We start from the raw sequence: 27766 nt of genomic DNA, 5'->3' as shown, positions 1-27766 counted from the left end.
TCGAAAACAAATTGATCAAAACGTTAGTCACGCTACAATTCCAACCTTGTTTAGGGTCGTTTGCGCGACGCTCCTCTATGGCTGCCTTTCTGTTGCTCGCGGGTTCCAACCTCGAAATTAGTTATGGGAGAGGGTGTGATTACCTGGCACATCTCGGACGGGGTTTGTGTGCTTGCCTTGTTGCTGCTCGGGCGCTGTGCAGATCTGATCGTTAAATGCCCGTTCCCAGCCTACGACCAGCAGCCACCCTTCCCTCCAAGATGGCCATTGCCCCTGGACGTGATCCTCCCGACTAGCCCGGGACATTGAGCCGGAGCTGAGCCTGCTGAGCAGCCAAGGCCTCTTCAAGGGACACCGATGAGCTGCCCTCTTGCGAGCCTCTTCCTGGCGGTGGACGGGCTGTTGTGATCGGCCGTTCACTCCGCGGCAACCTCCGGTCACGCCTAGCGCGATATGGGGAACGGGCCGACGGCCTCGTCAAAATGGTTCCCAAAACGGATGATTTATGGCCAGCATGGGAGTACCTCGGTCAGGTGAGGTTTGGGCAATTAGCAAGGATACGGTCCTTCACTTGTCAGCCGCACAAATTGGCACGTCCACGTCGAGGACGGAGTCAGTGCACAAGCGCAGTCAGAGTACGCTCTCCCTTCCCCTGTTTGTGCCCAGTGATGTGCGTGCGTTTCCGACAAAGCCCCCTCCGGAGGGAAAGGGCAACACACCTTTGGATTCGTGGGACCTGACGTCATCCGTCTCTTGACACCACATGGGGGGAAGTGACTGAACAATGACCACCCTTATGAAAATGACTGTTGAAATGTTGTTGGCATATTGTTGACGAATTGTTGGCTCAATAGCCTTTCAACAATACCTCAGCAATTATTGAAACCACAGAGCAATAATTCAACAGTAAAGTTGTTGGGCAGTTCACAACGAAAAAGTCGTTGACTAAATTCTGTTGGTATATTGTTGAATAGTATTGAGTATTATTGAGCCATTGTTGAGTAGTTTCCAACAGTAAAGTCGTTGACTAAATTCTCTTGATATATTGTTGAATATTATTGAGTATTATTGAGCCATTGTTGAGTATTTTCCAACAATAAAGTCATTGACTAAATTCTGTTGATATATTGTTGAATAGTATTCAGTATTATTGAGCCAATGTTGAGTAGTTTCCAACAATAAAGTCGTTGACTAAATTCTCTTGATATATTGTTGAATAGTATTGAGTCATTGTTGAGTAGTTTCCAACAATACTTCTGCGTATGTGGCATCTTCAATCCGTGCATGCAAGTTCTTTCTGCTGCTTTTGAATTCGTGAGCATTTGAGTTCGCTTCAGGAGAAGTCCGGCCGATTCAGTTCGATGTTATTGATTTGCACAGTGTTTTTTCATCCAAAGTCGTTGACTAAATGTTGTTAACTTATTGTTCAATAACATTGAGTCACGAGCAATATTGAGTTTCGAAGTATATGTGAAAAACACACGCACATATGTATGTGTGCGTCTTTTGCACATATATGTTGCTTTACTGATCACTTGATCACCATTGCATATATTGGTGTTGCTTCACGTTACGTGTTGCTATGGCAACGTTGACGTTTGGGGTACCAGTCCCAGTGGTCCTTTGCGAAAAATACGTGACTTCCACCACGCTTTCCCCAATACGTCCGTGCTGGAGAGGTATTCTGTAGGAGTCAGAGTAGGAGTCCACTTAGTGGACTGTCAATTTTGGCCGCTGCTGATTGGCTGGGGCCGCTCGTCTCCTCCTCACTCGTACAGCTACGTCCAATCATCAGCGGCCGAAATGGACAGTCCACTAGGTGGACTCTTACAGAATACCTCCCCAAATGTTTATAGTGCTGCAAGTGCTACTGTGCTGTGCGGTGATAGTGACCGACTGTGATTGTATGTATATGCTTTCTTTCTTTATCTCTACTTTGCTATCACTTTATCTCCCCTCCCCTCTCTCCCCAGCGTAGGGTAGCAAACCAGGTATTTCCATCTGGTTAACCTTCCTACCTTTACCCTTTCTTCTATCTCACTCTCTTTCTCTCTATGGGCAGTTTTTATCGATGCGTGCTCGGCCGGCAGCTGCTGATCATCAGCTGCTCTGCCTGTATCTCTGATCAAGTGTTGGGACGACACTTGGCTTCAATCGTGTTGCGTGATGTACGCTCCCATCCTTTTCTTTCCTTAATGTTTAACACTGTAATGTTAGAGTGCGCTACACTCTAGTAGTGTTGTCAAAACTACATTTTCACTAAATATGTTTTAGTCAAGGAGGAAGAAAAAGTTAGGAGAGCATTACACCACGCAGCCAGCCTTAACATGTGAATGCTCCATGACGTCAGTCCCTCTGCTCAGTTTCGGCTCAACACATGACCTCTTGTGTCAAGATCACAGAGCAAGAATCAAGATTTGTCCAGCCATTTGGTGCCCGATGGTTTTTAATAGATGCTCGCTTGTTCAGGGGCCCTGTCGTAGCCGCAACGTCAATATGCACAACGGCGTTGTGCTCAGGCTTGGCAGGACCCAGTTCAAGGCTATACGTCACATTGGTTTATCAGATCAGGTGATAGCACAGCTTCACTGGCCAATGGCCGCAGCGCTGCATGCAGAGCGGGAGCCCTAAAGTTTACTGCGCATTCTGACGCGACTATCATGTGTTGGACCGACACGCTTGGCTTCAATCGCATCCCACGTTGCTCCCTCCTACCTTTTTCCTTTCTCCGTGGTTTTAGTAATGTCTTCAGTACCAGAGGAAAACTAAGGTGGCACACATGCTGAGTTAGTGAAGATTAAAGTGTGGTTCTTGTGAATTATTTCAATGTAATAGCAATTTTATCTTAACACTAGAAGAACAGATGTGTGTTGGCACTAAGGACACATGCAGGTGATACTAGTTATAAGATCTGAGTGAACCCATTGCTGTGAATTCATGCAACACTCTCCAGGCTCACCGGTGAATGAGGGTAAATGCAGATGAGTGCATTGTGATGCGATGTTTTCAATGTTGTGGCAAATGTTCCCACTTACTTACGCTTCATTTGTGTCTGTTGTGTGCAGGCGCAGTAGATTTTTTTTTTCCAAGGAGTTGGCCCCGTGAAATCTGGATGGCGCTGCCGGGTCCCCACAAGCCTCCGTCACCTCCGGTGCAAACACTACGAGGCAACGGCAGTCTGCAACAGTGGCTTGTGCCATTGCGGGGTGCATGGGCTTCCATGGGAGCTTCGCCACCATGCGTACATATACCTTCGATCAGAAATCAATCAATCAGCACAGAAAATTGGGCCGGGCGACGCGACGGTGCTAACGGTGCCATGGCGGTGGCTTAACGAAAACAAGAAATCAGAGCTGTCACATTTTCAGCACATTTAGTGATCAACTAAACGAAAATGTAGCATTTTAAAAAGTACTAAACTATCAGTTTTCCACCGCATGTAAACTTGGCTGCGATCCAGGAGAATTTTATCCGTGGTGGTGGACCAATTGACTTATCCTGAAAGTGCACAATGTGTGGCCTCGTGGCACAACGCGGTTTGTAACACAAGCCGATCCTGAGATTCAAGACGTACTGCCAATGAATGTTCTCTGTGTAACACTAAAACAAAGTTTGTTTAACGTGATATTTTAATGTATTTATTTACGTTGTCAATCAAATCGTGTTGTAACATTCAAAATTATTCTCATATATAAGTGGCAACTATGTTGCAGGCATTGTTCATCTCGTTCCTCTTGCCGTAGGAAATGACTTTAATCAACAAACGTTTCCGCGTCTGCCTTCTAAATTGCAGCCTCATAGAAGAGCATCAGCAGCCTCAATATATTTATCAAATTACCTTGTATCTAATGGATTGTTCATTACTGGAACCTATGTAAAACTTCTCCATGTGAGCTGTATAACGAGGCTCAAAAGAAAAACAAAGGATTTATTGGTAATTCCAATACACAAACTGAAATTGATGAGTGCATTGGAAGTTTGCAATGCCAAGTTACAAGTGCGGTCCTCAATTTCAAGTTACATTGCATTCATAGGTGAAGAAAAATATCGTTGATCCTATGAAAATGTCATGGAATTCCATGGTCTGTACTTTTGCTCAGGGAACAAGCAATGCACGAAAATGACAAAATTTGACAAAGTGAATGATTGTCATGATTGTCACTGCTTCATATTCATGCATACCCATAACCTGCTAAACAAGACATCAGTAAGATGTCCTTTGGATCAGCAAGACTGCACAAATGCTTCCTCTCCAAACTCACACCAAGCTGACGTCACAGCAGTTCGTGCTTTCTTGATTTTCCGTGCCACTAAGTCTACTCTGTGAGACATTGCCACCAAACCCGGAGAACGATTAAGGCAAATAAGCTGTCTCCACATACTATGCACACCTACAGTTGGGTACAACTTAAGAAGACAGGAGAGGCCCCGCCAAGCTGACCGAAGCACGGCAGCCAATTGCCTCCACGACTAAGAAATAGTTCCGCTGATGCGACTCCGCCCAGTCCGAAGTGCGGGTTGCCATGTTCTACGTCGGCGAGATCACCGGCTGTCCAGCTCATGACGTCAGTCTAGAGCGTGTGCCCATTAGTGGGAGCACGTATGCATCCCCCTTTGAGGGACAAATGCTGCTCCCTTCTAAAGTTGTACCCGACTATAGGCGACTGTAACATGATAGCGCTATCAGGATATGCCAGCCTTTGAGCTGCACTGCCTCCAGTTAATTCGAACATAATATATAAACATTTTAAACCTTTTACAGATACCGTATTAACATTGGAAGATCACATAAAATGTATTTTGTGTCAATGTTGCAGTAATGTTGCGGTCTAACATCGGTGTCACACTGGCACTTCAAAGGCCTTCGAACTGATTATCTTTCGACTCGATGGTAAATTGGGTGCTGCTACACAGGCAGATTCGACAGTCTTCGAATCAAAAGCCAATTGAACTGACGGCGTTTCATGGAACTATTTCTAAATCTCGAAGGCCTTCCAGTGGTCACCGCGTGTCCTCTCGTAGCAGCGCAAGATGAAACAAATGAAACTCGAATGCTGTGGAAAACTGCTGTGTGGCAGCAACCTAGAACTCCTTCAAGTTCAAAAGAGTTTGGTAGTTTTGAAGGCTTTTAAAATGTACCTATGTGACTCAGGTGTAATATATAATGCTTGTACACCATTCGACCACAACAGAAATGCAGCGTTGTCTTAAAGTGTACTACCTTGGAAGGTAAAATGAATGCAACTCAATCAGCAGACAGCGCTAAAGCCGAGAACTGCTTTACAAATCCTGTCCTAGGCAGCATCAGGCTTTGAACTCTCCCTCTGCTTATCTTCAGAACGATGGCTTACTTTACACGCTCTAGGAAATGTTTTTTCCTGTAAATACCGTGCTCACATTACTGTTAATTCTTTTATTTTATAAGGTGGCAGTAGTCAAAACACTAACAATTTGGTTTGCAACGTCCGTCCATCCATGTTTTTCACAACACTGTCATCGTGAGCATGGTCAGACCATCCCTTCACCCTCAGCTTCATCAGCACAGTATGGCGAAGAACAGAATTAGTTTTTGCTTCATCGTCACCACTAGGGATCAAACTCATGGCCCTGAGGTAGTGCAAAGTCAGGATCTGGGTGTGCTAACCACTGCACTGTCATGCAACTTTGGCACTTGGCAATTTATGTGGGGTTTTGTGCACCATGCAAACTACAGATTTGAGGGTCTGTTTATGTGTTTCCAAGGCCACACGAGGCAATACTGCAGCAAAAGGGGATGATAAGGTGTGCACTGGTGTTCGCTGCGAGTGTGCCGGCTGCAGTAGCAGTAAATAATTTCACAGCTGGAGGTATCATTGAAGCCTACTGATATTTAAAATCTTCTTTCCCACCTTCTCTCTCTCCTGAAACCTCTCCATTCTCTTCCGCACATGCACAAAGCTCTGTTTTTCTATAAAGTGCTTTTGCACTGTATTTCCCTCTGTATTCTCGACAACTGTCTTACATCGTCTAAAACGGTTGTGTCTTGAGCATTGTTTGGTTCACTGGTGCAACTGAAACATTTGCTCTGAAGTAATAATTAATGAGGTTAGTAAAAAACTTGGCTATGAATTAATTGCACAATGTAGTTGGTCGTGTACATAATATGGAGTTTTAGAAACGAGAGGCTAAGAAGTTAGGGCGTTATCAAGGCCAGGCATACAAGAACAGAAAATGTGTACGAAGGAGTTTGGATTTTGGGCAAGCAAAGAAGGTTGGGGACGCTATTTCTAAAGCTTCCCGATTTCTGCGTCCACGCGTAGTCAAGCTGGACTTTTCCCAGTGTTCTGCAAGTTGCCACTGGAGCTCTGTGGCCCCAGATCGAATGCTCACACAAAGACTTACTTTTTCACTTATAATCAAAAGTTGTCTGCAAGTAGAAGCTCTGCGACCAAAAGTGAAAAACGGAGTATCTGGATGCTTCCCAATTTCAATGCGGTGAGCTTCGAAAAGTCATTGAATTCCTTAATGAATGCTTGGGGTGAAGGCCCCTCAATAAGATACGATAATTTCAGTCTCATTTCGGAGGACAGGTGCCAAATCTTGCCAGATAGGAGCTGCGACAGCACGCATTTTGTGGGCTAGAAGCAGAACATGGTAGTGACAGCATGCTTTCCCCTCGACAACTCCACTGTAGTCGTGAACTAGGGGTTTTGTTGGGCTGCACAGCATTATGTGGGGCAGCCAACTTGCAGAACCTTAGAAAATGTCCAGCATATTTGACATATTGGTGATTTTGACAAAATTTCTATAATCTATATCACCAGTACAAATATAACTTAGCCAGTATGTTTGGTGCTAACATGCCTGGCGCAGCCATCACTTGCAAAGATATATAACTTTCAGCTTGTTTTCATCTGCTCAAGATGACATAAATGTGCTGATTAAAGCGCACAATGTAGAACTTTTATCCACGAGTTTTTTTTCTTCTTCTTCTGTTATGTTTCTACTGAGCTATTGCAGTTTTGTGGAAACCATATGACAAAAGTGATGCAGCAAATGATGAATGTGTATGAGATAATTGCATCGTGTCTAGAGATATGAGGCCTCAAAAGAGGCCAGCAACGTGTTGCTCGTGCCATCGCACACCCCTCGGGCTACACCTTGCCATCCCTCTGTTTTTATTACAAATGCACTCAAATAGGCATGGTGAAATACACTGCATACAACTATATTGCATTTTTCAGCAGATCTAAAGCATTACTTTCTCTACACGACATGGCGTCTGTCGCCAGTATTGTCATCATGTTTATTTTGGGAGAAATCGCTCAAAACTCGTAGGATGCTTTTTCCTGTCTTATTTCTTCACATTGTCTTGCATATTTTAGACTAACAAACTGACTTTGCTGCTTGTTAGTGATTGAAAGTTGCAATGTACTAGGCAGGCAACAATGCCAAGCATCTACGCGAATAGCTTTCTTTGGCTCCTAAAGCCATTTTTGTGGTCGGAAATAGGACTTTCACTGCCAATACAAATGCACCAATGCAAATGACGTATGTACTCAAGCAAGCAAGTTGCAGGACACGTTTTTTGCTGAACGCCAACTATTAGAGCCTTTTGAGATGCATGTGCTGCATACCTATGCTACCATTACAGATGTGCTGGTTATCGGCTTTTTTTATCTATGGAATTACTCAATGAAACAACAAACGCTACCTAAATATCCTTACTGCAACAAATATGCACCATCAAGTACACCATTCTTTTGATAAAGCAAATAGCTTTCTTGAAGCATTCAGCTTATTGCTTACATTGATAATCATTGTCGATGGCCTCTGCACTACTTTTTACTGATCGATATGTGCGGAGAAATTCATGCTCGTGAAATTCTAGTAAATGCAAAACAATGATACATGCAAAATATTCTTTTAATTTTGTTGCAATATAAACCTGGGCCACTGTATTAGGCCGGGTAACTGACATGAATGAATGAATGAATGAATGAATGAATGAATGAATGAATTATTCTTCAACGGACCTAATACAGAGCCTGCTAGAGCGGCAGAGGCTAAAGGCTTAAAATGCCTGACAAAGGCCTCTGACCCTTTACATGTCTTTAAGACCCGTGCTCTAAATGAATGGGACACTGATACACGTGTTCTCCAGTATGGTTCTTTTATTTTATGTCATTGTTTTAATGAAATCTTCATACATTTGAGATAGCCCTACGAGACAGGTTTAAGTACACCCAAAAATATCAAGGCTGCAAGCTCGTAAACAAAATTAAGATGCCCTGCATGATGCATCTTGTTAATGAGATTCGCTTATTTTGTGTGTGCCCATGGTTCATACTGCATATCACAATTTAAATTCCAATCACAAGGAAAATGAAGATGTTTTAAAAGAACCCACTGCAACCAGTACACAGTGTGCCAATATGAATGGGAGCACCCAATTTTCATTCAAAGCCAGTAATTTTCGTTGTGTGTGCTCATGATTAGCAAAAGTTGCATTGAGTGAGATTTTTCAACAGGTGAACAGCATGCCAAATACAGTAGTGAGTGAGGTTCTGACTTTCACAGTTTCAAGAATCATTGTTTCAATGCAGATGAAGTGTTCCCTTTCATATTGGCAGAGTGTGTACATTAAAGGCAATGCATACACATTCCTTAAAAATTGCAAAAAACAAATGCTGTGAGAAAAAAAAGAATGACGACACTGCATTACCTACGTAAATCTGCACCGTAGAGAACATCTAAAAAGAAAGTATGCAGTTGCAAAATCTTGCCTTACAATGCATTTACAGTTCAGCCATTTGGAAGCTGTTCTTGAGCAAATTTAAATATATAACCTGAAGCAACAACTAGGCAGTATATTGCACACCATTTGGTTGGCTTTGTTCATACATGTTGAAGTATAAAATAATGCACAGCCTTTGTCAAAAGCAATGAAGCCACTATGGACATCACCACAGTAAACTGTGAAATAGTTAATAGAGCTCCCATTGCATACACGCTGCTTTAAAGTTTGGGAAAGACAGGTGAATCTTCAAGCTCACCCTCCAGAGCTTCCCATCACTAGCTGTTTCATGGGCACAGCATGATGCAGCTACGACTCAGCAACAATGACACTCACAGTGGCTTCATTTCTTTTGACAAAGACTGTACGTGACCACATCAATGCAGGCAGCATATTTATAGGGGTATTTGATTAGGAAATGGGACAAGCTGAACATAAATGCTTAAAAGATCTGGGCCTTAAATTCTGCATGCCAAATATTTTTCAACTTTTAAGGAGAAACACAGGAGTGGAAAGGTGGCAAAAGAAACCCTGACCTTTTCTCTTAATTTGGCTAGGCAGCCTGTGAGGATACAAGAAGTGAAGAGTCATCATAGTCGCTAGCTGGCTTACAGCAGCACCTGAAGTGGCTAGTGGACTACATGCAGGGCTGTTATTCTTGGCAGGTAGCCTACAATTAGTCATAGTAACCTAGTATGTTGGCGAAAATTCAACATTTGGAGTTATTCACTATGAAGTTCTTGAACTGAATAGTACTCCAATTTAAAACAAAGGTATTCGATCTGCATTTAAAGTTTCAGATAACGTTATTTAAAGTCTTAATCTTTTAAAGTCCTAATTGCACATCTCTATGAATCGTTTAATACACATTCAAGCATAAACCCTAAAATAATGTGCTGTACACAATGTCAAAGCAGTCACTACACACACATTTGCCCTAACTAGGTATTTTTGGATGCGTAATAGATCAGATCGATCGTAAAGTCTTACAGATTGCAACATATCTCTAGAAGGCTGAAATGTTGACAGCTAGTGTTTCTGGACTAAAACACCCTTTCTTCGGCAATGTTTGTGCAGAGAATACAAACACTTCATATTCACATCTCTTTGTTTCGGGGACTCTTCTTATCAAAAAACAATAATAAAATTAAAAATAGCCCGCACATGCCATTAAAGTAACAGACTGTGTCCAAGCCACCTTCCTTCAAAAAACAAAGACAGCTTTTGAACATAGGGTTCTGAGTAGGCAGTGAAGTCAGTTATGTATGTCACATTAAACACTGAGCAATAGTAGCATTCTGAAGGAAGCTGAGACAAAAGCAACAAAGGGGGCCTCCACACAGTGATGATTATGCTTCTATCACCGAGTCCCACCAGGTAGTGACTGGCCCCACTACAACGGAATGATTTGATATGTTAGGTGTAGGAAGAGAACACAAAAGGAACACAAAAGTGAGAGAAAGCCAGATGCTGTGACATTGTCTACCATCATGCAATGAGCAGTTCTAGCATGGACACACTACATTGGTAGGAACAGTTTTTGCCATCCACCAATATTGTAACAAGGACACTAGGTAAGAAGCCAGGCTGCTCAATCAAAAACAAACTGGTCACTTGAACTATAACTCCCTATCAACACTGTAACCTAAGGCCGTCATGAGACTGCAAGAGTCACTGCACCAACAGCTTTCTGCTGTTGGTGCAAAAGCAACCAACCAACAGCTAGCTTCACCTGGCTAGCTCAACCAACAGTTGAGCTAGCCAGGTGAAGAGTGGGAAACTGAATCAATCAGGAGATTGAAACAGCAGAAGCTGGAAAATAATATGTTTGCTAAAGGAGTTATGTGGGAATAGAAAAAGAAAAGATGATAGCGAAAGGCTTGCGATGGCAATTATTTGAATATATGTGGGTATAGCTCATTTGCTTATAAGGCACAGAAGTGGGTAGACCCATGAACATAAGGTGAGCTTCTAGGGAAAGTGGTTGCAAGTTATGCGATACGAGAAATCTTGTGTGCAACTGTAGAACACAATCTGCAAAGTCAAGTGAGCAATGTGAGACAAAGCTATGGCCAACATTCCACATTGAAAGCCAAGCAAGACAGAGGATCACAGCAAGATGTAGACTTGAAGTGAACAGTGGTCGAACAAGGGCAGTCGTTGGAGCCATAGAGTTTCCTACAAAAATTACTAGAGGGAACTCTGGTGCTGCAGTCGTTGTCCTACCATGGGAATGATGGGAAGTACATGGATTTGTCTGATCTTCGTGCTTGTGGATTCAGACGTTCTTAAGGCTTTGTATGTTACGCTATATAAATCTTATTGTCGTATATTTCAGCGCAATCTATATTCTTCGAAGTGCAGAAGGTGCCGGGAACGCATACAATTGCTATTAATTGCAACGATTGAGCTTGTCCAGGTGGCCAAATCGAAATGTGCCAAGCGTCTCAAGGCACTGGCATGCCCGCGATAAATTCATTAGGACGTTTTATTGGCTTGTCGATACATGCGTCCGTGGCTTAATGGTTTCAATATCGGGCTTCTGTGCTAGAGTCCCTGTGTTCGAATCCTGCTGTCTGGCAACTTCAATGATGGTTATCTAATTACTTATTACGCAATACACTGTTGAAAATGACGAGTTTAGAAAGTCACAAAGCCGTTTGAAGCCAAAAGGACGAAGTTTAGGCAAATCCATGTACTTCCCATAATTCCCATGCTGGGACAACCGCTCCCATTGCAGCTCCCACAGACACTAGCGCCAGAGTTCCTTCTAGTAATTTTTGTGGGAAACTCTATGGTTGGAGCCAACGCTTCCACAAGGGGACTTGTCGAAGACAAGACAAGACCCAACAAAGCCAAGACAAGCCTTCAAAAACGCTGGCTCCAGTGACAGCCCGTGTTTGAACATTGCTGATCATTCCACGGTGAAGTATCACAGAGGACATGCACGTCAAAACAGCTCCCAACTGATGCCCTTTCCGCAACAGAACTTAGCCTCAGGCTTGTTTATGCCATACAGCTGTGGCTACTCAAGCGCTACACTCTTCAATGTTCCTGCACTTAATGCCCAGCCACATACTCCCTAGAGAGAAGGCAGTGCTTCCCATGGTATGTTTCAGTTTTCGTAACATTCCTGGGCAATTCCAGCAGCAAGGAGCTGCTTTGGAAACACCCTTGTACTCCTTTGCACACCGAGTTTCACATCACATTAACAGAGGTGAATACAGCGCTACAACTCTTAAACGACTGCAGGAGCCAGGGGTAATATTAAAAAATTTGAATTGTATTGGATAGATTCATCTTAAAAAAAAACACACCACAGTTTGTGTTATCATTCATTGCAGTTCGACCTACTGAGTGTTAGCCTTACAGCACTCCTTCAAAGCAGTTAAGTGTTGTACATTCGCAACTAGGAATTCATTCTGTCACCTAATTCACAGTGCATAAATAAATGTTAACCACCCCAAGTATGCGTGCCTCCAAAATTAAGTGATATCCTGGCCGAATCATGCCCCATGGGAAATTACGTGTTTTACGTTCTAAACCATCTTTATTGTTTATAATGCATTGAAAACGCGTGAATGATAAAAATTAGGGATTAAATTAGATTAATGGCTGCTGTACAAAGAATTTGCAGTGACAAGAAAGCTTCAAGAAAGTTGTTTTGAAGTCCACATCAATCATTGCCTATCATTTTCATGCTTGCTTGGGTGCCACTCTGGCAGTGGTACTACCACACTGGCACCAGATTTTCCTGTAATATTCCTAGGATGAAACCCTGTGCCTTTGATCACCAAATTGAATCAATTCTAACATGCACGTTTTTTCCAGGAAGATGAAGTACTAAAAAGTGACATAGATGTTAGAGTTGAATACAGAACTGAAACTACAATAGTAACAATCTGTGATCATTGGTGTTAACAATTTCCATTGTCCAATCCACTCTCCACGTTGCTGCATTTATGGGACCTGCAGTAGCTTAGAGCCCCCTTTGTTTGTTAGGCTGTAATGGTGCAAAGCATTGAAGAAATGAGGTACTATCTCAAATGCCACTGTTAGTACAGAAGGTGGTATGCCCTGGGCTGCCCTGATGATAGTGATAAGAAGGCTTCCGACAGCAAGAGTGAGTGATGCCTGGTTCGCTGTAGCTCGGGTGCAATGAATTTTCTTTTTAAATGTAAGGACGTTACTCTCTCTTTTACGAAGCAAATAAGGTTAGTGCATGATAGACAGTGTTGCACTTAAAAACTTCGTGCGGTGCGAAAATCTGGGTACGTCACATTTGAGGGCAGTGCACTTTCTCACATTAGGATGTGAAAAGCCAGCATGCATCATAATCGAGGGTACAATAGAATCAAGTAAATACTGAAATTCCTGAAAGTGTCTAATAATGAAAAATCACAACTCACTTGCCAATGAGAGGCATTAGTGATTCACAGTGGTCACTTCACTTTAATGGGCCCCTCACCAGGTCTGACCATTTTAAGCTTACAAGCACAGAGCATATGATGTGCGCAAACAATTGTCATGGTTACCAGCGCACGTGACGTGAATCCGGACCGACACACCGAACACATTTGTAATGTATCACACCGATAAGTCCCCATCAAATCTACATACATCCGCAACAATGGTTACACCGAGTTTGACCTCTCTCCTTCCCACTAATATCTTTCCCGAGTTCTTAAATTGTTTCAGATGTTCTCACAACATCCTAATAAGTTACGAGCGGTGTGGCACTTACATGTCTGAGTTGGTGTAGTTCTTTCGCAACGCTCGGTAGACTACTGGTATCTCTGCCGAGGGTTGTCTCCGTAGAATAGGCCTGGCTTGTCGAGCATTGTTGTCGGTGAGGGCGAGGTTGTCCCCATAGCATAGGACGGGGCCATTGTCCTCGGACCAAGCCTTTGCTGGCAACCACAGTGCACAACCACGGGCGTGGAAGATCAAACCAGATTGGTGCAGAGCCACCGGTGTCCTCCTCCTGAACAACTTTTCAATCTCAACGTCCTTGGTTCAGCACCTTCTTCGCTCAGTGTTCTAGCTGACTTCTTCCTTCTTCTCCTCTAGCGGTGTTCTGCCATTTCCCCCCTCGCTCCTTCCAGGCCATGTCAGCCTTCTTCCTCTTCCTTCTTCTCTCATTTCTTTTTCTTCTTCTACTTCAGCTCGTAAAAATCGTGTTTGCAAAGAATTACATTGCTACACGCTTTGGAAAGGTCTGATTTCAATCCGAACATCGTTTTCCTTTTCTCTCACGGCGACCGCGCTCCAAGCCAGATGGTGATGTCATCGTGTCCGCAGTGTGACGTTGCTCGTAGTGATGCATGACTTCGATAATTATTCAAAGCAACATCTGTTATTTGAGTGATCTGTTGCTTGAATTGACAAATTGAAATTTAGAGAAATAATAAAACACACAAATGGAATGTCTGCGTGTTCTTCGTTTTACTTTGCACCGAAGTAAGAGAGATGTACTTCCGCTTCATCTGTTTGTTCCCACGGTCGTGCAGTCACGTGTGCAGGTACCAAAACTATGCCATTTTCTACCAAGTTCCAGCATGTGATCATGCTCTGCGATCTACTTGTTCTACTTCAGTAGTCATGTAGCACTGAATTATACCACTAGTCATGTGTCCTTATGCACAGCGCGCAAAATCATGTGCTGCGCGAAACCAGACAATCACAACAGCTTGTGTGCAGCACTGCAAAAAAAGAAGGCGAGGAGAAATAAAATGAAGGCGGGACCCGTGACGTATGCGTCACACGATCCTCGAGGTCCGGTATGGGAAAACGCAGGGGAGGGATTTCGCTTGCAGAGGCTAGACGGGACGAGTGAAGAGAGTGTCTCGCTATGTAGTGGAGCCCGCCTGCTGAAATCATGGGTTCGCGGCACTGAAATATTTCTATCTTGGCTATTAATGAGCCGATTCGAAATTTTTTTCCGCAGAACGCTCCCTAGAGGACATGTAACAACTTTCAGTGTATAACCAAAATTAGCTACGGGGCCTGGTGAGGGGCCCTTCAAGTGTGGCGTGCTGTCTTATGTCAAGGTGATGTGTCACGTTAAGGAACACTTGAGAGCAAGTCCCCTTCCTCGAGCACTCTTTTCGTGAATACTCTCAGCATCAACACAGCAGTAAGACAAGACAGCACGCATAATACTGAGCACATTGGCGATGACATCTGAGGAGCATATTGGAGGACAATGACAACGGCAATCACTGTTGACATACCAGCGATGTGCTGCACCCAAACGAATGCAAGTGCCACAGTAAGTCTCCAAGCGCAGCATACATACACGTACAGCAAATGTCTTTCCCAAGTGCGGTGATCATCCTAAGGAGGCTTCCAAGATGCCACCTTGAGAATGTATTGGTGTTAAAAGTAGCATCTCACAGCTTTCTTTTTTCTCCCCTTGAGTTAGTTCATGGCTGTTGGCAGGAAGCATAGCAATGCATTGTCCATATCACTGTAGTTGCAAGTTGCAGCAACTGAACTTGGGCTGTGACAATAACAGTGGTTATTTCTGCGCCCCAGGTTAAAAGATAAATAGAAATGGCAACACAACTTTGAGTATATGCATGTCAAAGTCTTGCTTTTCTGGAAGGTAAAAGCATTGTTCCCTCACAACAGAAAGAGGAGACCAGCAACACTAATATTGCACAGAATACTGTAAGAGGCACGCTGTGGCCGTGTGGTCCTTGTGGCACGCCACCGAGTGTTGTCCAGGAGGAAGCAACGTTGGTCAGCTGTTATCTGGGGCATCCACATCCAGGCTCTTGACTGAACGCAGGCTCTCAGAATCGGCTGAAAGAACGATGAAACAATGATGGGCAGGAATCACACGAACCATGCAATGAAGCGACACGGTGGGCAGTGCACTGTATCGTGCTATAACATCATGCAAATGTCAATACAAGTGGAATGCATTTGAAGTTAGGCCGTAACCTTCGGCAATGAGCCACCGTTTTCAGCAGTCAAATATTGCAAAACCATCAGAAACACCTCATGTGCCCTAATGACTTAAGGCGTTAAGCTAAACTCCACAAACACCTAACACCATTTGACATCAAGAAAAAGAATGAACAACTAATTCAACAAGTTGCTTCACTTTTATTTTTAGCCATGAATAGTACATTCGTACAGAAAAAAAGACATATGAGTAAAAAATTAATTAGTATAGCGTATAACATTTTAGTAATAGATTTTCTGTCCTATCCACATGTGAAAACTCGCTCCAGCATAGCAAAAATGCTACAGTGGGCATTGTATTGATTTCCTGTGCTTAAAATCAGGTTTTTGAGGTACCAAACCTGGCGTATCAAAATTTATATGTTGGGCTTTGTGAAGGTAAGAATAGTGCAAAAACGACACGGATGAGAAGGACAGGTCAGGTGCTAACACAAATATTCAAGTTTGGTCGATGAACATCTGAAAATCTTTTTTGAGCTGTTCTTTACCATAAATCATAAACCAACTGGCGCTGTAGCACATGTTGGACTGGAGACTTTCTGGACACAATGGACAGCCATTATATATGCATCTGGAACATATGCTGGCTACATATCTCAGCACCTTCTAAACTACAAAAGCTTGTCGATGTGGCAATTTTATTCGAATGCTACTCCTCTTTGTGCTTTACCAGGGGCTAGAGCAGAAGTCCACCTTCGTTATCACCAGGATCGGCCAGCCATGAGCAGTAGACGATAAGAAACGAAAAGAACCAAGTGAAAGGAACACTTACATTATACCAGCCCTGGTTTCCTGGACCAGGGAAAAATAGTGAACGCAGACAGTGAACATAGGCAGGTTCAATGTCTATGTTAGCTTCCAAGCCTAGTTTAATTTTGCCTTCCCACAGAACGCCGCTGCTTTATTTTGCTTTGTTTGTGACACCCGCAGGGCAAACACATGTTACAGAGGGGAGTTATCATGTACAAAAAGAATGTTAAGAAGAGAGCATCACACTGTCCCTAATAATCCAGTGTTTGTCAGGAGTACATGCAGCGAACAAAACTACTTGTGCAACACAAAATTTTACAAAATATGAACTAATGTGACCTGAAATTTGTTTTGATCTATGATCTTGGATTGTTGCTGTCAGTTGGAAAAGGCAATTTTAATGTTTAAATGCGTGCACTATGTACAATTGCAGGACTTAATTGGTTGTGCGCATCGAAATGCAAACATTACAAACATGGTTGAAATGACATGAAATATATGGTTCTAAAAACTGCTTGATTGCGCAGGTAAAGGAAAACAGTATTATATTCTTGAAAAAGGCTCTGATGGATCATTTCACATTGAGAAGCGAGGGGATTTCTAATATGAACATTATGAATTATCCTTTAGAAATGGCACTTTTATGTGTTCTCTATTATCCTAAGCTATCCAGGGAAAAAAATATAGTAGGGAGAATTGCGGCACTCACCCTCAGCTCTGTGACGAAGATTCTTGGACTGGAAGAGGCGCTCCAGCTCGCTCTGCTCTTCCCGGCTACTGGAAGAGCTGCTAGCCAGAGAGTCCAGCGAGTCGCACAGGCGCACCCCTCGAGAGTTCTTCCGACCCTTAATCTCACCCTGCATGGCGGGTATGCGCGACTCAAGTACAGATCTTCCACACCGCTTAGTCTCATGCTTCAGTGCACCTTGGAAAGTTTCAAAGTTAGCTTTGTGCAATAAAATTGATCGAACCTTCCCTGACAGTTTAAAAGACTCCTTATTGGTAGGCGGCCACTGGGTGCATAGATGGAGGGTGTGGAGGTTGCACTGTCATCTACTAGTGCTGTGCTTTCCTGTGTTCCTGCAGCTCTGTATTTATCTTAGCTGCAATGCCCTCACCACAGCCTCTAGTCGGCAACTGCAGCAGGCAGCCTGCCAACAGGTAGCCTTCGCACTAGAGCATCATTCACAGCCCTGTCCTGCACGCTAGTATTGTTATTGTGCATCCACGCTTCACTGCCGAATATATGACAGTGGCATGCAGTTGCCATGCTGCAAAATGCACAGCATATTATAAAACTAAAAGAAAGACAACAAAAGCCCAACACCAAGACGTCGCAGAGATGCAAGCTGTGAAAACGTGCACTGACGCACCCTCTCGCCAAAACAGGCTTCCACAGGAGAGTGCGGGGCTGCACGTTTCTGAAAAGGTCCATTGATACATTAGGAATACCCTTTTCAAGTTAATGATAAGAAGCTTGAAGCTTTCCTCGGTCATCCTTTTTGCAATGAATCGTGACACATTTTAATAGTTCCTGGAATGTTCGTGCTAAGTATTTTTATAAACCCTGATGAATCGGCGATTACGAGCAACTCCCATTCAGGTTATTGCGAAGGGGCATTGAAAGTCTGCTTGTCTCATGCAAACTTTGTGTTCAATAGGGGCACATTGTTATGCCATCATCATCAGCAGCAGCCTTTCTCTTTGTCTCCTGCAGGATGAAGGTCTCTCCCAGTTATCTCCAATTACCCTGTCTCATGCTAGCCGATTATGCCTGCAAATTTCCTCATTTCAATCCCCACCTAATTTTCTGTTGTCCTTGACTGCGCTTCCCTTCCCTTGGCACCCATTCTATAACTTTGATGAACCCCTCGTTATCTGCCCAGCTTCATTTTTAGAGTGCAGTTCTTAGGCGGCCATTCCTGGGTTGAGTGTCGGTGTCCCTCGGTGTAACCGCACGAACACGCTCGTGCCATTGCTGATGCATTCGTCTTCTTCTTCCACAGCAGTCTCCAATGCCGCTCATCGTGCCAGCGTTCGCATACTGCCCCTCCCTCTGCAAAGGCGCTGAAAGCACTGGCCCACTGCCAGTTGGTGTGGTGATTTTGGTCTCAGATCCTTTGCCTCAGTATATCGCGAAATGAAAATACGTATACAGGTGCACTCAAAAGAGAGCAAACGGTGGTAGCTGATATTCTAGTTTACATAAAGAGGGGAAAAAAATGTCCAACAATTACGATACTCTCTAATGCGAAATTTGAATGCAGCTGTATACGTATTTTCATTTCGCGATATACTGAGGCAAAGGATTTGAGACCAAAATCACCACACCAACTGGCAGTGGGCCAGTGCTTTCAGTGCCTTTGCAGAGAGAGGGGCAGTATGCGAACGCTGGCACGATGAGCGGCATTGGAGACCGCTGTGGAAGATGACGAATGCATGAGCAGTGGCACGAACGTGTTCGTGCGGTTACGCCGAGGGACACCGACACTCAACCCAGGAATGGCCGCCTAAGAACTGCGCTCTAAAAATGAAGCTGGGCAGATAACGAAGGGTTCATCAAAGTTATAGAATGGGTGCCAAGGGAAGGGAAGCACAGTCACGGACAACAGAAAATTAAGTGGGGATTGAAATGAGGAAATTTCTCAAAAGGACACATACAATACACATCCGCTAACTCTCACAACTCGCACCTTTCTGATGTTACATCCGGTGTCCCCCAGGGAGCAGGTTTATCCCCGCTGTTATATTTAATCTATATCAATGACCTCCCATGTAACACAAAAACTGAACTTCGACTTTTTGCTGATGTCATCTACAACGCCATCCATAACCCTGGTGACTCCATTGACCTACAAAAAGACAGACACTATCGTTTCATGGTGTGAAAAATGGTTCATGCCTCTCAACCTTAATAAGTGCCAATGTATGTCCTTTTCACGTAAGCGCAGCATTACAAATTACACGTACCACATAAGCTCAACTACAATACCATGAACAGACTGCTATAAGTATCTAGGTGTTCGCTTGACATCGTCATTATCATGGGTTACTCACATTGAAACAATATGCGCAAACGCCTCGCACACACTTGGTTTCTCGCATCGCAATCTGAAATCTGCATCGCCCGCTATAAAAAAACTTGCATATCAGACATACATTCGGCCGAAACTGGAGTACACATCATCTATCTGGCGCCCCTCACAAGCATATCTCACCTACGAATTAGAAGCCATTCACAATCGTGCTGCACGCTTTATCATGTCAAACTACTCAAGTAAAACCAGCATAACTGAACTAAAACGCACACTCGATCTTCCCAGTCTCCAATCACGTCGTATCATCTCACGTCTCTGCATACTTCACTCTTTCTACTATCACCCAATAGCCAGACACCCTCGACTACAACCCCCGCCTCAACCACAGCTGTCCAATCGCGCACATTCAGTGCCGTACGTCTTCTATGAAGGATTCTTTTTTTCCAAATGCAATAGCGCTGTGGAACACTCTGCCCGACTGTATTGTGTCTTCCGCCGACCACACAACTTTCCGTGAGAAGCTAACAATCCACTGCACCTAGAATGGTTTGTTAAAAATGCATTTGCTACTTGACCCCTTTTAAGTAATTAATGGATAGCGATTCGTTCTCATGCATAGTATGTATTTAGTAGTATTTATATAGTATGTATTTTGTTGTATTTTATGGTTTCTTTACAGTGATCTTGATGATAGTACCGCTTGCTTGGTTCCCTCCTGAGCGTTGTTTCCTTTTCTATTCTTCATCTATCTTTTCTTCCTCTTTTCCCTCCTTAGCGTGATGAAGAGTTCCTCACACTTTGTTTGCCCCCGCCTTATGTAATGCCTCCAGGCCTTTAAGGCTTCAATAAATGAAATGAAAAAAATTGTCTATACCGCTCCCTCCCTGTCTATTAAAGTTTAGGCACTGCTATGTGCAGAAAATTAAATAAACATGCCTGGACTGTACAGTTTATAAGTTTGAGTAATAGTTCTGAGGAAACCTGCAAGGTGGAGAGAAGTAATTAATAAAGAGAAAATGAGACATCCACCCAAACGTAGCTAAGTGCTACCAGAGTCCTTCCATGTTTTTCTAGTCACGAAACTCCGCCGTCACGCTATGGGAGAGGTTCATATGCTGCCCAAAGGTGCCGCGACGCGGCGCCACTGTGCCACAGAGGGCATCGTTCGCGTACCGAAACGCCCGCACAGTGCGAGGCAAGCTGAGTGATCGGGTGCGTTATGTGCATGTGCTGCGCTATTTTTCGAGTGCTGGGCTGTTTGGTCGAAGTGGCGGGGTGGGACAATGATGCCGAACACGTGTTGCGTACCTGGGTGCCGTTCCGGCTACAAGGGCACGACCGAAAAGGTGTCGTTGTTCTGTTTACCTAATAACAAGGAGCAGCGCGAGAAATGGAAGCGGGCCATACCGCGGCAGGAAAGTGGCGGTTTTAATTTCGAATCGAAGTATACGCGTGTGTGCGCGAAACACTGTGACGCCTCGGACATCGTCACTGCGTACAATTTCAACATCAACGGTGACGACGTGTCCCTGGAGCGTGAGAAGCCGACGCTGAAGACTAACGCCGTTTCAAAGATGCTTTTAACAAACTTCTTGCATTGTGAATGGTGGACTATTTATGACCGGACGCCTCTGTACTATCTGTATTTCGCTCCGCTTGTTTTACATGATAAATAAATGATCGTGCTTGTATTTTGTTTTTGCACCAACACGTTTTATTTCTTTTCTTAATCGAATTATAAAGTTTTTTTTTTTTTCATTTTTCGACCATGATAAGAATATCAGGACCGGTGATTGCAACATTTTAACACATTGTAAATAGTTGCGAATTAAGAACCAAAATACCTAGTCTCGTCGTTTCTGCGTCGAAACCACGAGCAGCGTGAATAAGTGCTGGGCTTACTGACGCTTCTAAACGACTGCTTGCTAAGGCAATTGCCTAATTACAGCTAGTTTCAACTGAACCTAACACTTCAGGTTCGCCTTAATTCGTTGTTAAAAGCCGCACCGAAGACATTTAGTAGCGAAGTTCGTCTTGCATTATCTTATTCAGAAATGGCATCGCTTTGCAAGAAATCTTAAGCGCATGGAGCAGCTCAGTTCGCTTTTCTTTGTCATGAAGTATTCTACGGTAGCAGCCCTTTGCAATAGCAATTTCATTCTTTTGATCTCGTTATAAGATACTGCCCACAGAGTCCTTCTCTGCCACAGTTTAGCAGAAACTGAACAGCTGTGCTCGGCGAACAATCTGGCGCTATGCGCAACGGAGAATTGGCGCTTACTCATCTGGTGATAAGTGGGACCACTGGCGTTTTGTTGCGAATGCGCGGTGTTTAATTTAAGAGGAAGCTTTAGCTCGGGTGCTCCTATCTAAATACATGCAAAAGGAGAATTCGTTTTTCTCGGCAACCACTGCACGAAATTTGACGAGGTTTGTTGCATTTAAAAGACAAACTTAAAATCTAGTGACTGTTGGTTTCGAATTTTTGAGTTAGATTGTCAATTTTTTATTAAAAATTGGCAAAAATCAAAAATTTTCAAAGAACGAAACTATCAAGTTTACAACTCTGTAACTTAACCACTAAAAATGATAATACAATTCTGTGAATTGCATCTAATAGTACATCTAAAGCGGACAAAATTGATATGTTACACATGAATATAAAAAAATTTAATAATAGAGAAATACAACTTTTGCAAAACCGTTGTAACCAACGTAACAAATTCACGTAAGATGTAAAATGACATATTGAATTTGTCCGCTTTGAATGATCTAATGGATGCCGTTTACAGAACCGCGATATCGGTTCTTGATGCAGAGCTATGAATTTATAAACTTCGTGCTTCTATTTTTTTCAAACGGTCAAATATTTGAAAATCGTTTTAAGAAAATTCAAACCCTAAATCGAAATTCCGCTTCCAACAGTCACTAGAATTTAACTTTCTCTTTCAAATGCGACAAATTTCATCAAAATCGGTCCAGGGGTTATCTCATAAAAACGTTTTTGCGTTTCACATGTATTTGAATAGGCCGCGTCGGAGTTGGGTCCGAGCTAAAGCTTCCTCTTAAGGCAAATATTAAAAAGCGGAGCCCACCGAAGCGTTGAGGCGAACAGCGATGATGAAGAAATCTGGACCGAGACCGCCCGGCCGTGTACAGCGGACGCACTTCGACGGGGGCGAAATGCAAAACACCCGTTTATTTAAATTTAGGCGCATTTTAAAGGATCCCAGGTGATCAAAACTAATCCCGAGTCCCCCACTATGGCGTGCCTCATAATCGTATCGCGGTTCTGGCTCTTAAAATTCCAGATCTTTCTTTTTTTTTCGGTCTGAGACCACCGCAAGCTCCATGTTATGAGCGGCTTTTTTTTTTTCGTCCCGTGCGCTCATATCATCGCAGAAGACACGCTCATGCAGTAATTTAATTATATTCAATGTTAAAAATAGTTACGTGAAACTAAAGCGATGGTTGAGGAAGTTGAGAAAGCTTGAATACCGGGGCTGCCCCACACACAACCACAGTGGCAGCGGCGTTCGCATGCCCTCTCATGCACGGTTGCGCCTCTAGCGGCGGGCGCTGGCACTATATGAAACTGAGGCGGCAGTTTCGTGACCAGAAAAAACATGGAAGGACTCTGGTGCTACAAAGGAAACCCATACGGGTTCCTCGAAAGAAAAGCTTTGCAGTTGAAAAAAAAGTCAAACTCTTGCTTTCTGCCCCAGAAAGGCGGTGGTCCCGGGTTCGAGTCCCGGACCAGGACGAATTTTTCTTCAACTGCGAAGCTTTTCTTTCGAGGAACCCGTATGGGTTTCCTCTGTAGCACTTAGCTACATTTGGGTGGATGTCTCATTTTCTTTTAATTAGCTTGTAATTTATCGGGAATATACGACTCAACAGACACAGCATGCCTTAAAGGACAACTTCTGTACTGCAGCTATTAGGGTTTGTCGGTATGACATTACAGAAAATCAGAACACAGGAACGTTAGGACAGACATGAAAAACATGACCCACAAGCACCGTCCTTTAACAGTCAGCCTTTCACCAGAAAAAAGGCGACAGCATCTAATCTGTTTAGAAAGAGAATGCTTACACAAACTTGACCAAGCTGTACTTGAGAGTATAGCCCAGGCCTTTCAAAGCTACGAAATCTGTCACTTCGAACACTATTTCACAGTTTGGCAAGTGAACCCTTTCAATCTCAGGTTCTTTTTGTAGGTGATTCACAACCATTTCTTTTTTTCTTGGATGTTGTAAAACAAACACAACTTATTTTTGGTTATGCAGAAGGGACAAAATAATACTGATAATGGCAAAGGCACTCTTGGTATGGCCCCCACATTCCTATTCATTATCTCCCACCTATTTTTGTTTTGTAGCACACACTTCCACGGTGGTGCCACCATGTCAGGGTCAAAATTTGGCGCGGTCAAAGTTGTCTCTTTCTCGGACGACAAGCTGTAATTTTCTGAGTCCAAGCTTGGCTCACATTTGGAGTCGAAAGAGTTGTCACTCCTAGCAACAGTTGATGGTCCCGAACGAGCAGCTGTCTCAAAGCAATCATTTGGCCACACTCAAGAGAGGAGTGCTTTCATTTATTGGAACTCAACCAGACAAAGCAAAGAGATCAACAAATGAAACAGAGAGCAAGAGGAAAGAGATATGACAGAGGACAAAGCAATCCTGGAGAAAGCACACTGATGAAAGAAGCACCCTCGTTGCTGGAAAGGAAGCATGTCGCAGCTAAGACAGAGTGAGACAAAAAAAAAAAAAAAAACAGCGTTGTATAAACGTACTACAGATGGTTCAAACATGCAAGAGTGGTGGCCCTTGCGCTGTGACGTGAATATTTGAATGGAAAATCGCTGCCATCTGTGGACGCGTGCACCCCATGAAGCATGACCTTGCCCGTGAAGGGGCTCGTTCCACAGCGTGCTAACACAAACTGCAAATGTGCTTCTATAAATATACGACATGTGGCGGAACTACCTTGGAGTTAACCAGCTTCGTGTTACTGTGCACATCCAAGTGGGGAAAGTGGAGAACATACACTTACATCAGTGACATGGCGGGACAGAAAGCAGAAACATGCCTGAACGCCAGTTACACTAAGAGGGTTAAACATTCATGGTATCTTCGGCTGGTCATCCCAAAGTGCTCTAGACTGCTCTAACAGGCAGCGTTGACTTCGACTAGTTGAAAGAAAGCAGACACCTTGCATTTGACTATTCTTTTTTTCGATTGCTCTCCTCCCTCGTCAAGCATTCTCAGGTGTTGAGCCATGCCACTGAAGCAATTGTTGAGATTGAGAGCATTTCCTGCCACGTCGTCACAACACAGCATTGCCGCAGTTGGCGATGGTTCCCCGTAACCATGACAGTGATGTAGGCCACTGCATGCTGGCATCTCAACAAACGCTCTCCCCACCGGCGCATCCACCGTCTTTCTTATGTGGCGCTGGGAGCTTGGGATAGGCAAAGTCACACACTTGCTGTAATCACATGGTTTTGCCTCTGGCATTTCCTCCTCCAAGAGCAAGTCACAAGTTCAGAATGCCTGCTTGTCCTTTGCCCTTGAATTTGAGGAATGGCGGATCCACCCAACTCTGTGATGGAGGATGCTGGTGTCCAGTCGAAAATATCATTAAGAAAAAGAGAACATACCAAAAGTAGATGTTTCGAGGCAAATATGAATCCATTATCAGATTGTTTCATGTCAACTGCAGTATAAAGGCCCTTGCCCAGCGATCTTCAATTAACCATTCCTTGTGTCATGTAACTTCATACTATGCCTTCAAACTCCCTAACCTCATCGTGCCCCCTAATTCTCTGTTTTGCGTCCAAATACATTTCTCTTCTGTTCGTTACATGTGCATTACATGACCTGAACTCCACTTGTGCCTGGGTTCCTGTATTCACAGAGACAAGCTTGACATTCCAATTTCAGGGCCCACACAGGCTCCCTATACAGTATTTTGTGTTCTTGTCTGTTTATTTTTTCTATTTTTGGCAAGTGCTTGCTTTAGTTTGGCATGTATCCCTCTCACTAGACAGGTTAAACACTATAACACTTCAAAGTTTATGACACAGAATGGTCCATTAATCGCTTGGAATTGTGAGACACAAGACACACAATGTTCTGAGGGCTGAGGGCGTAGACAGATTTGCCAAGGCATACGACTGTGAAATCTCCCGTGAAGTGGTAACGAGGCATGACCACCAACATGGAAAAAAAAGCCAGTTCTTGTTACAGACAGACCCACAGCTACTTTGCGACCGTTACTGTGAGCTTGATATCCGATGTCCTGTCACTCACACAATGTATTTCACACAGCTGTAGAATCATGCAAATGAACTAAACTACCTTGAATGAAACGTTACAGACAGCATTTTTTTTTACATTCTTGCAATAGCAAGTTATACTCGGTGCTTGTACTGGATAGTGTGATCTCGTCTGAAGCCTCTTGTGCATTATGTCTATTCATGCAAAGAGGCAGATGAAGTGAAAAAAAAAAAACGATGCAAGAGTTGGCATCCAAATCTTGGAGGCAACAGTCTTTGCTCATCAAGTGCATGCTAGATGGCACCACAATACTGCACTGGAGCAAGCACAGAGCCTTTACCAAGGCACACAGCATCCTTACCTTGTTATCAACTTGCATCTAAAACAGCGATTGAAGAGCAACAGCATATATACCAGCTGCGCTGTGTGCAAGAGTGATCAGAACTTGCTATCACAATCCTTTCAGTCATAGTTCAGGCAACTGAAGTTTGTTTGTTCTTGGTAACTGAAAGGACTTTTTCTTTTTCAATGTGCTGCCACATTACAAATGACAGTTAGCCTGCTTACTTCTTTTTTATGAACAGAACTATGTGATGAATTAAAGATCTATGCAGGCCAGAACTACAGCAGAAACAGAAAAGTTGAAACTGCTATTTACTTCTTGGGACAAGCTTGTTTCTTTGTAAGCCTGTACACATCATCACATTAGCAGACTAGTCAGTTCCCAACAAATGAACAGGCTACCCAAAATAACTCATTCTCGGACACATTTGTTGATACTTGGCGAATCCATTGTAGTGCAAGCAAAATACACATAAAGAAAAGAGGAACAGATACCGTGAGCACTTCTGTGTAGTGCCCGTAGTCTGTTGTCTTTTTTTATTTAGGTGTGTGTTTTATTTCTTTTCTTTTTTTTCCCCACTACAATGGCTTCACCAAGGCTCATCCACTTACCCTGCTTTAACTAAGTATGCTTCTTAAGGAAATGCTCCACGGCGATGGAAATCAGAAGTTCACAACACAGGCCCTGGTTGTTGCTCTTAACAACATATTACGAAACTATCGGAGTGCACCAATCACGGTGCAATGTGTGAGCTGTAACCATGAGACTCCAAGACTACACGCAGTTTATCTTGCAACAATGAGCTACCTCCTTGCTCCAGGAATATGCACCTGCCTCACGAAAGCATGTTCAGCAGTGCAATCCACACTAATGTGATTGAGCAGTGCCGCTCACCAGTATGCTGAGGACTTCATTGACGGCTGGCTCCGAAGAGGACCTCTCCTCCAGCTCCTGATTGATGAGCAACAATGCCAGTGTGAACAGTACGTAATAAAGATGACAAAATTAGCAATGTGACACGGAACAAGTTTTCTCATGAACATCAAGATATATATGTAGCACCAAATGCTCAGACAAAGAAAGCACAAAGTACTGAAATAGTGCATTATCCAAAACAAATGCACTAACATGTTTACTTCAGTGTCAGTTATTGCAGTGGTCATCCTAAATAAAAAAAAAAGAAACGGCAAGCCCTGCTTGATTATTTCTCTTATCACTGTTTAAATGTTGCAATAAGAAGAATGCCACCATGCACATGTCATGAACGCACATGTCATGTCCAAAGGAGATTTGCATATCATATATTAATCAAAGCAACAAGGACTGCAGGCATGGAGGTGTATGTGCGCACGCACTCTTCAAGGATAATGACTCGGTCACAACCATTAAACAAACAAATAAATTTATAGGCTACAAGCAACAGCACAGGTGATAAAACATTTTGGTAACTGACAAAAGAGACTTCCTTTCACAGTTGCTTGTTCACAGCTGTATTTCAGAAAACACAGGTCAGTGAACTAGACTCAAATAAATGTGAATAAAGATCAAAGGCTGGTACAGGTAAGCATCCTGTTTACTTGACTGATGCAAGGCAGTAAAATAA

At 43.4% G+C, this 27766-nt stretch overlaps 1 protein-coding gene across 3 annotated transcripts in view; it reads right to left on the bottom strand.

Moving 5' to 3' along the window:
• Window positions 1-2345: 2345 nt before the first annotated feature.
• LOC142573059 (shootin-1-like) overlaps window positions 2346-27766 on the bottom strand; it is an 87665-nt gene continuing 62244 nt past the window's right edge. The window contains exons 14-17 of one of the 3 annotated variants that reach the window (XM_075682567.1): window positions 27058-27114; window positions 17872-17919; window positions 17208-17355; window positions 14861-15583 (exon numbers count right to left, since the gene is read on the bottom strand). In XM_075682567.1, the coding sequence (XP_075538682.1) occupies window positions 15522-15583; window positions 17208-17355; window positions 17872-17919; window positions 27058-27114 (315 nt within the window). In that variant the 3' untranslated portion in view covers window positions 14861-15521. Of the gene's footprint in view, window positions 3252-14860; window positions 15584-17207; window positions 17356-17871; window positions 17920-27057; window positions 27115-27766 lie in introns of those variants that run through there. The other 2 variants (XM_075682569.1, XM_075682568.1) reach the window with 2 other exon arrangements.

Source organism: Dermacentor variabilis, chromosome 2 (assembly GCF_050947875.1).
Source record: "Dermacentor variabilis isolate Ectoservices chromosome 2, ASM5094787v1, whole genome shotgun sequence".
In the NCBI taxonomy this organism is placed as follows: domain Eukaryota; kingdom Metazoa; phylum Arthropoda; class Arachnida; order Ixodida; family Ixodidae; genus Dermacentor; species Dermacentor variabilis.
This window is presented reverse-complemented; position numbering and strand designations above follow the sequence as displayed.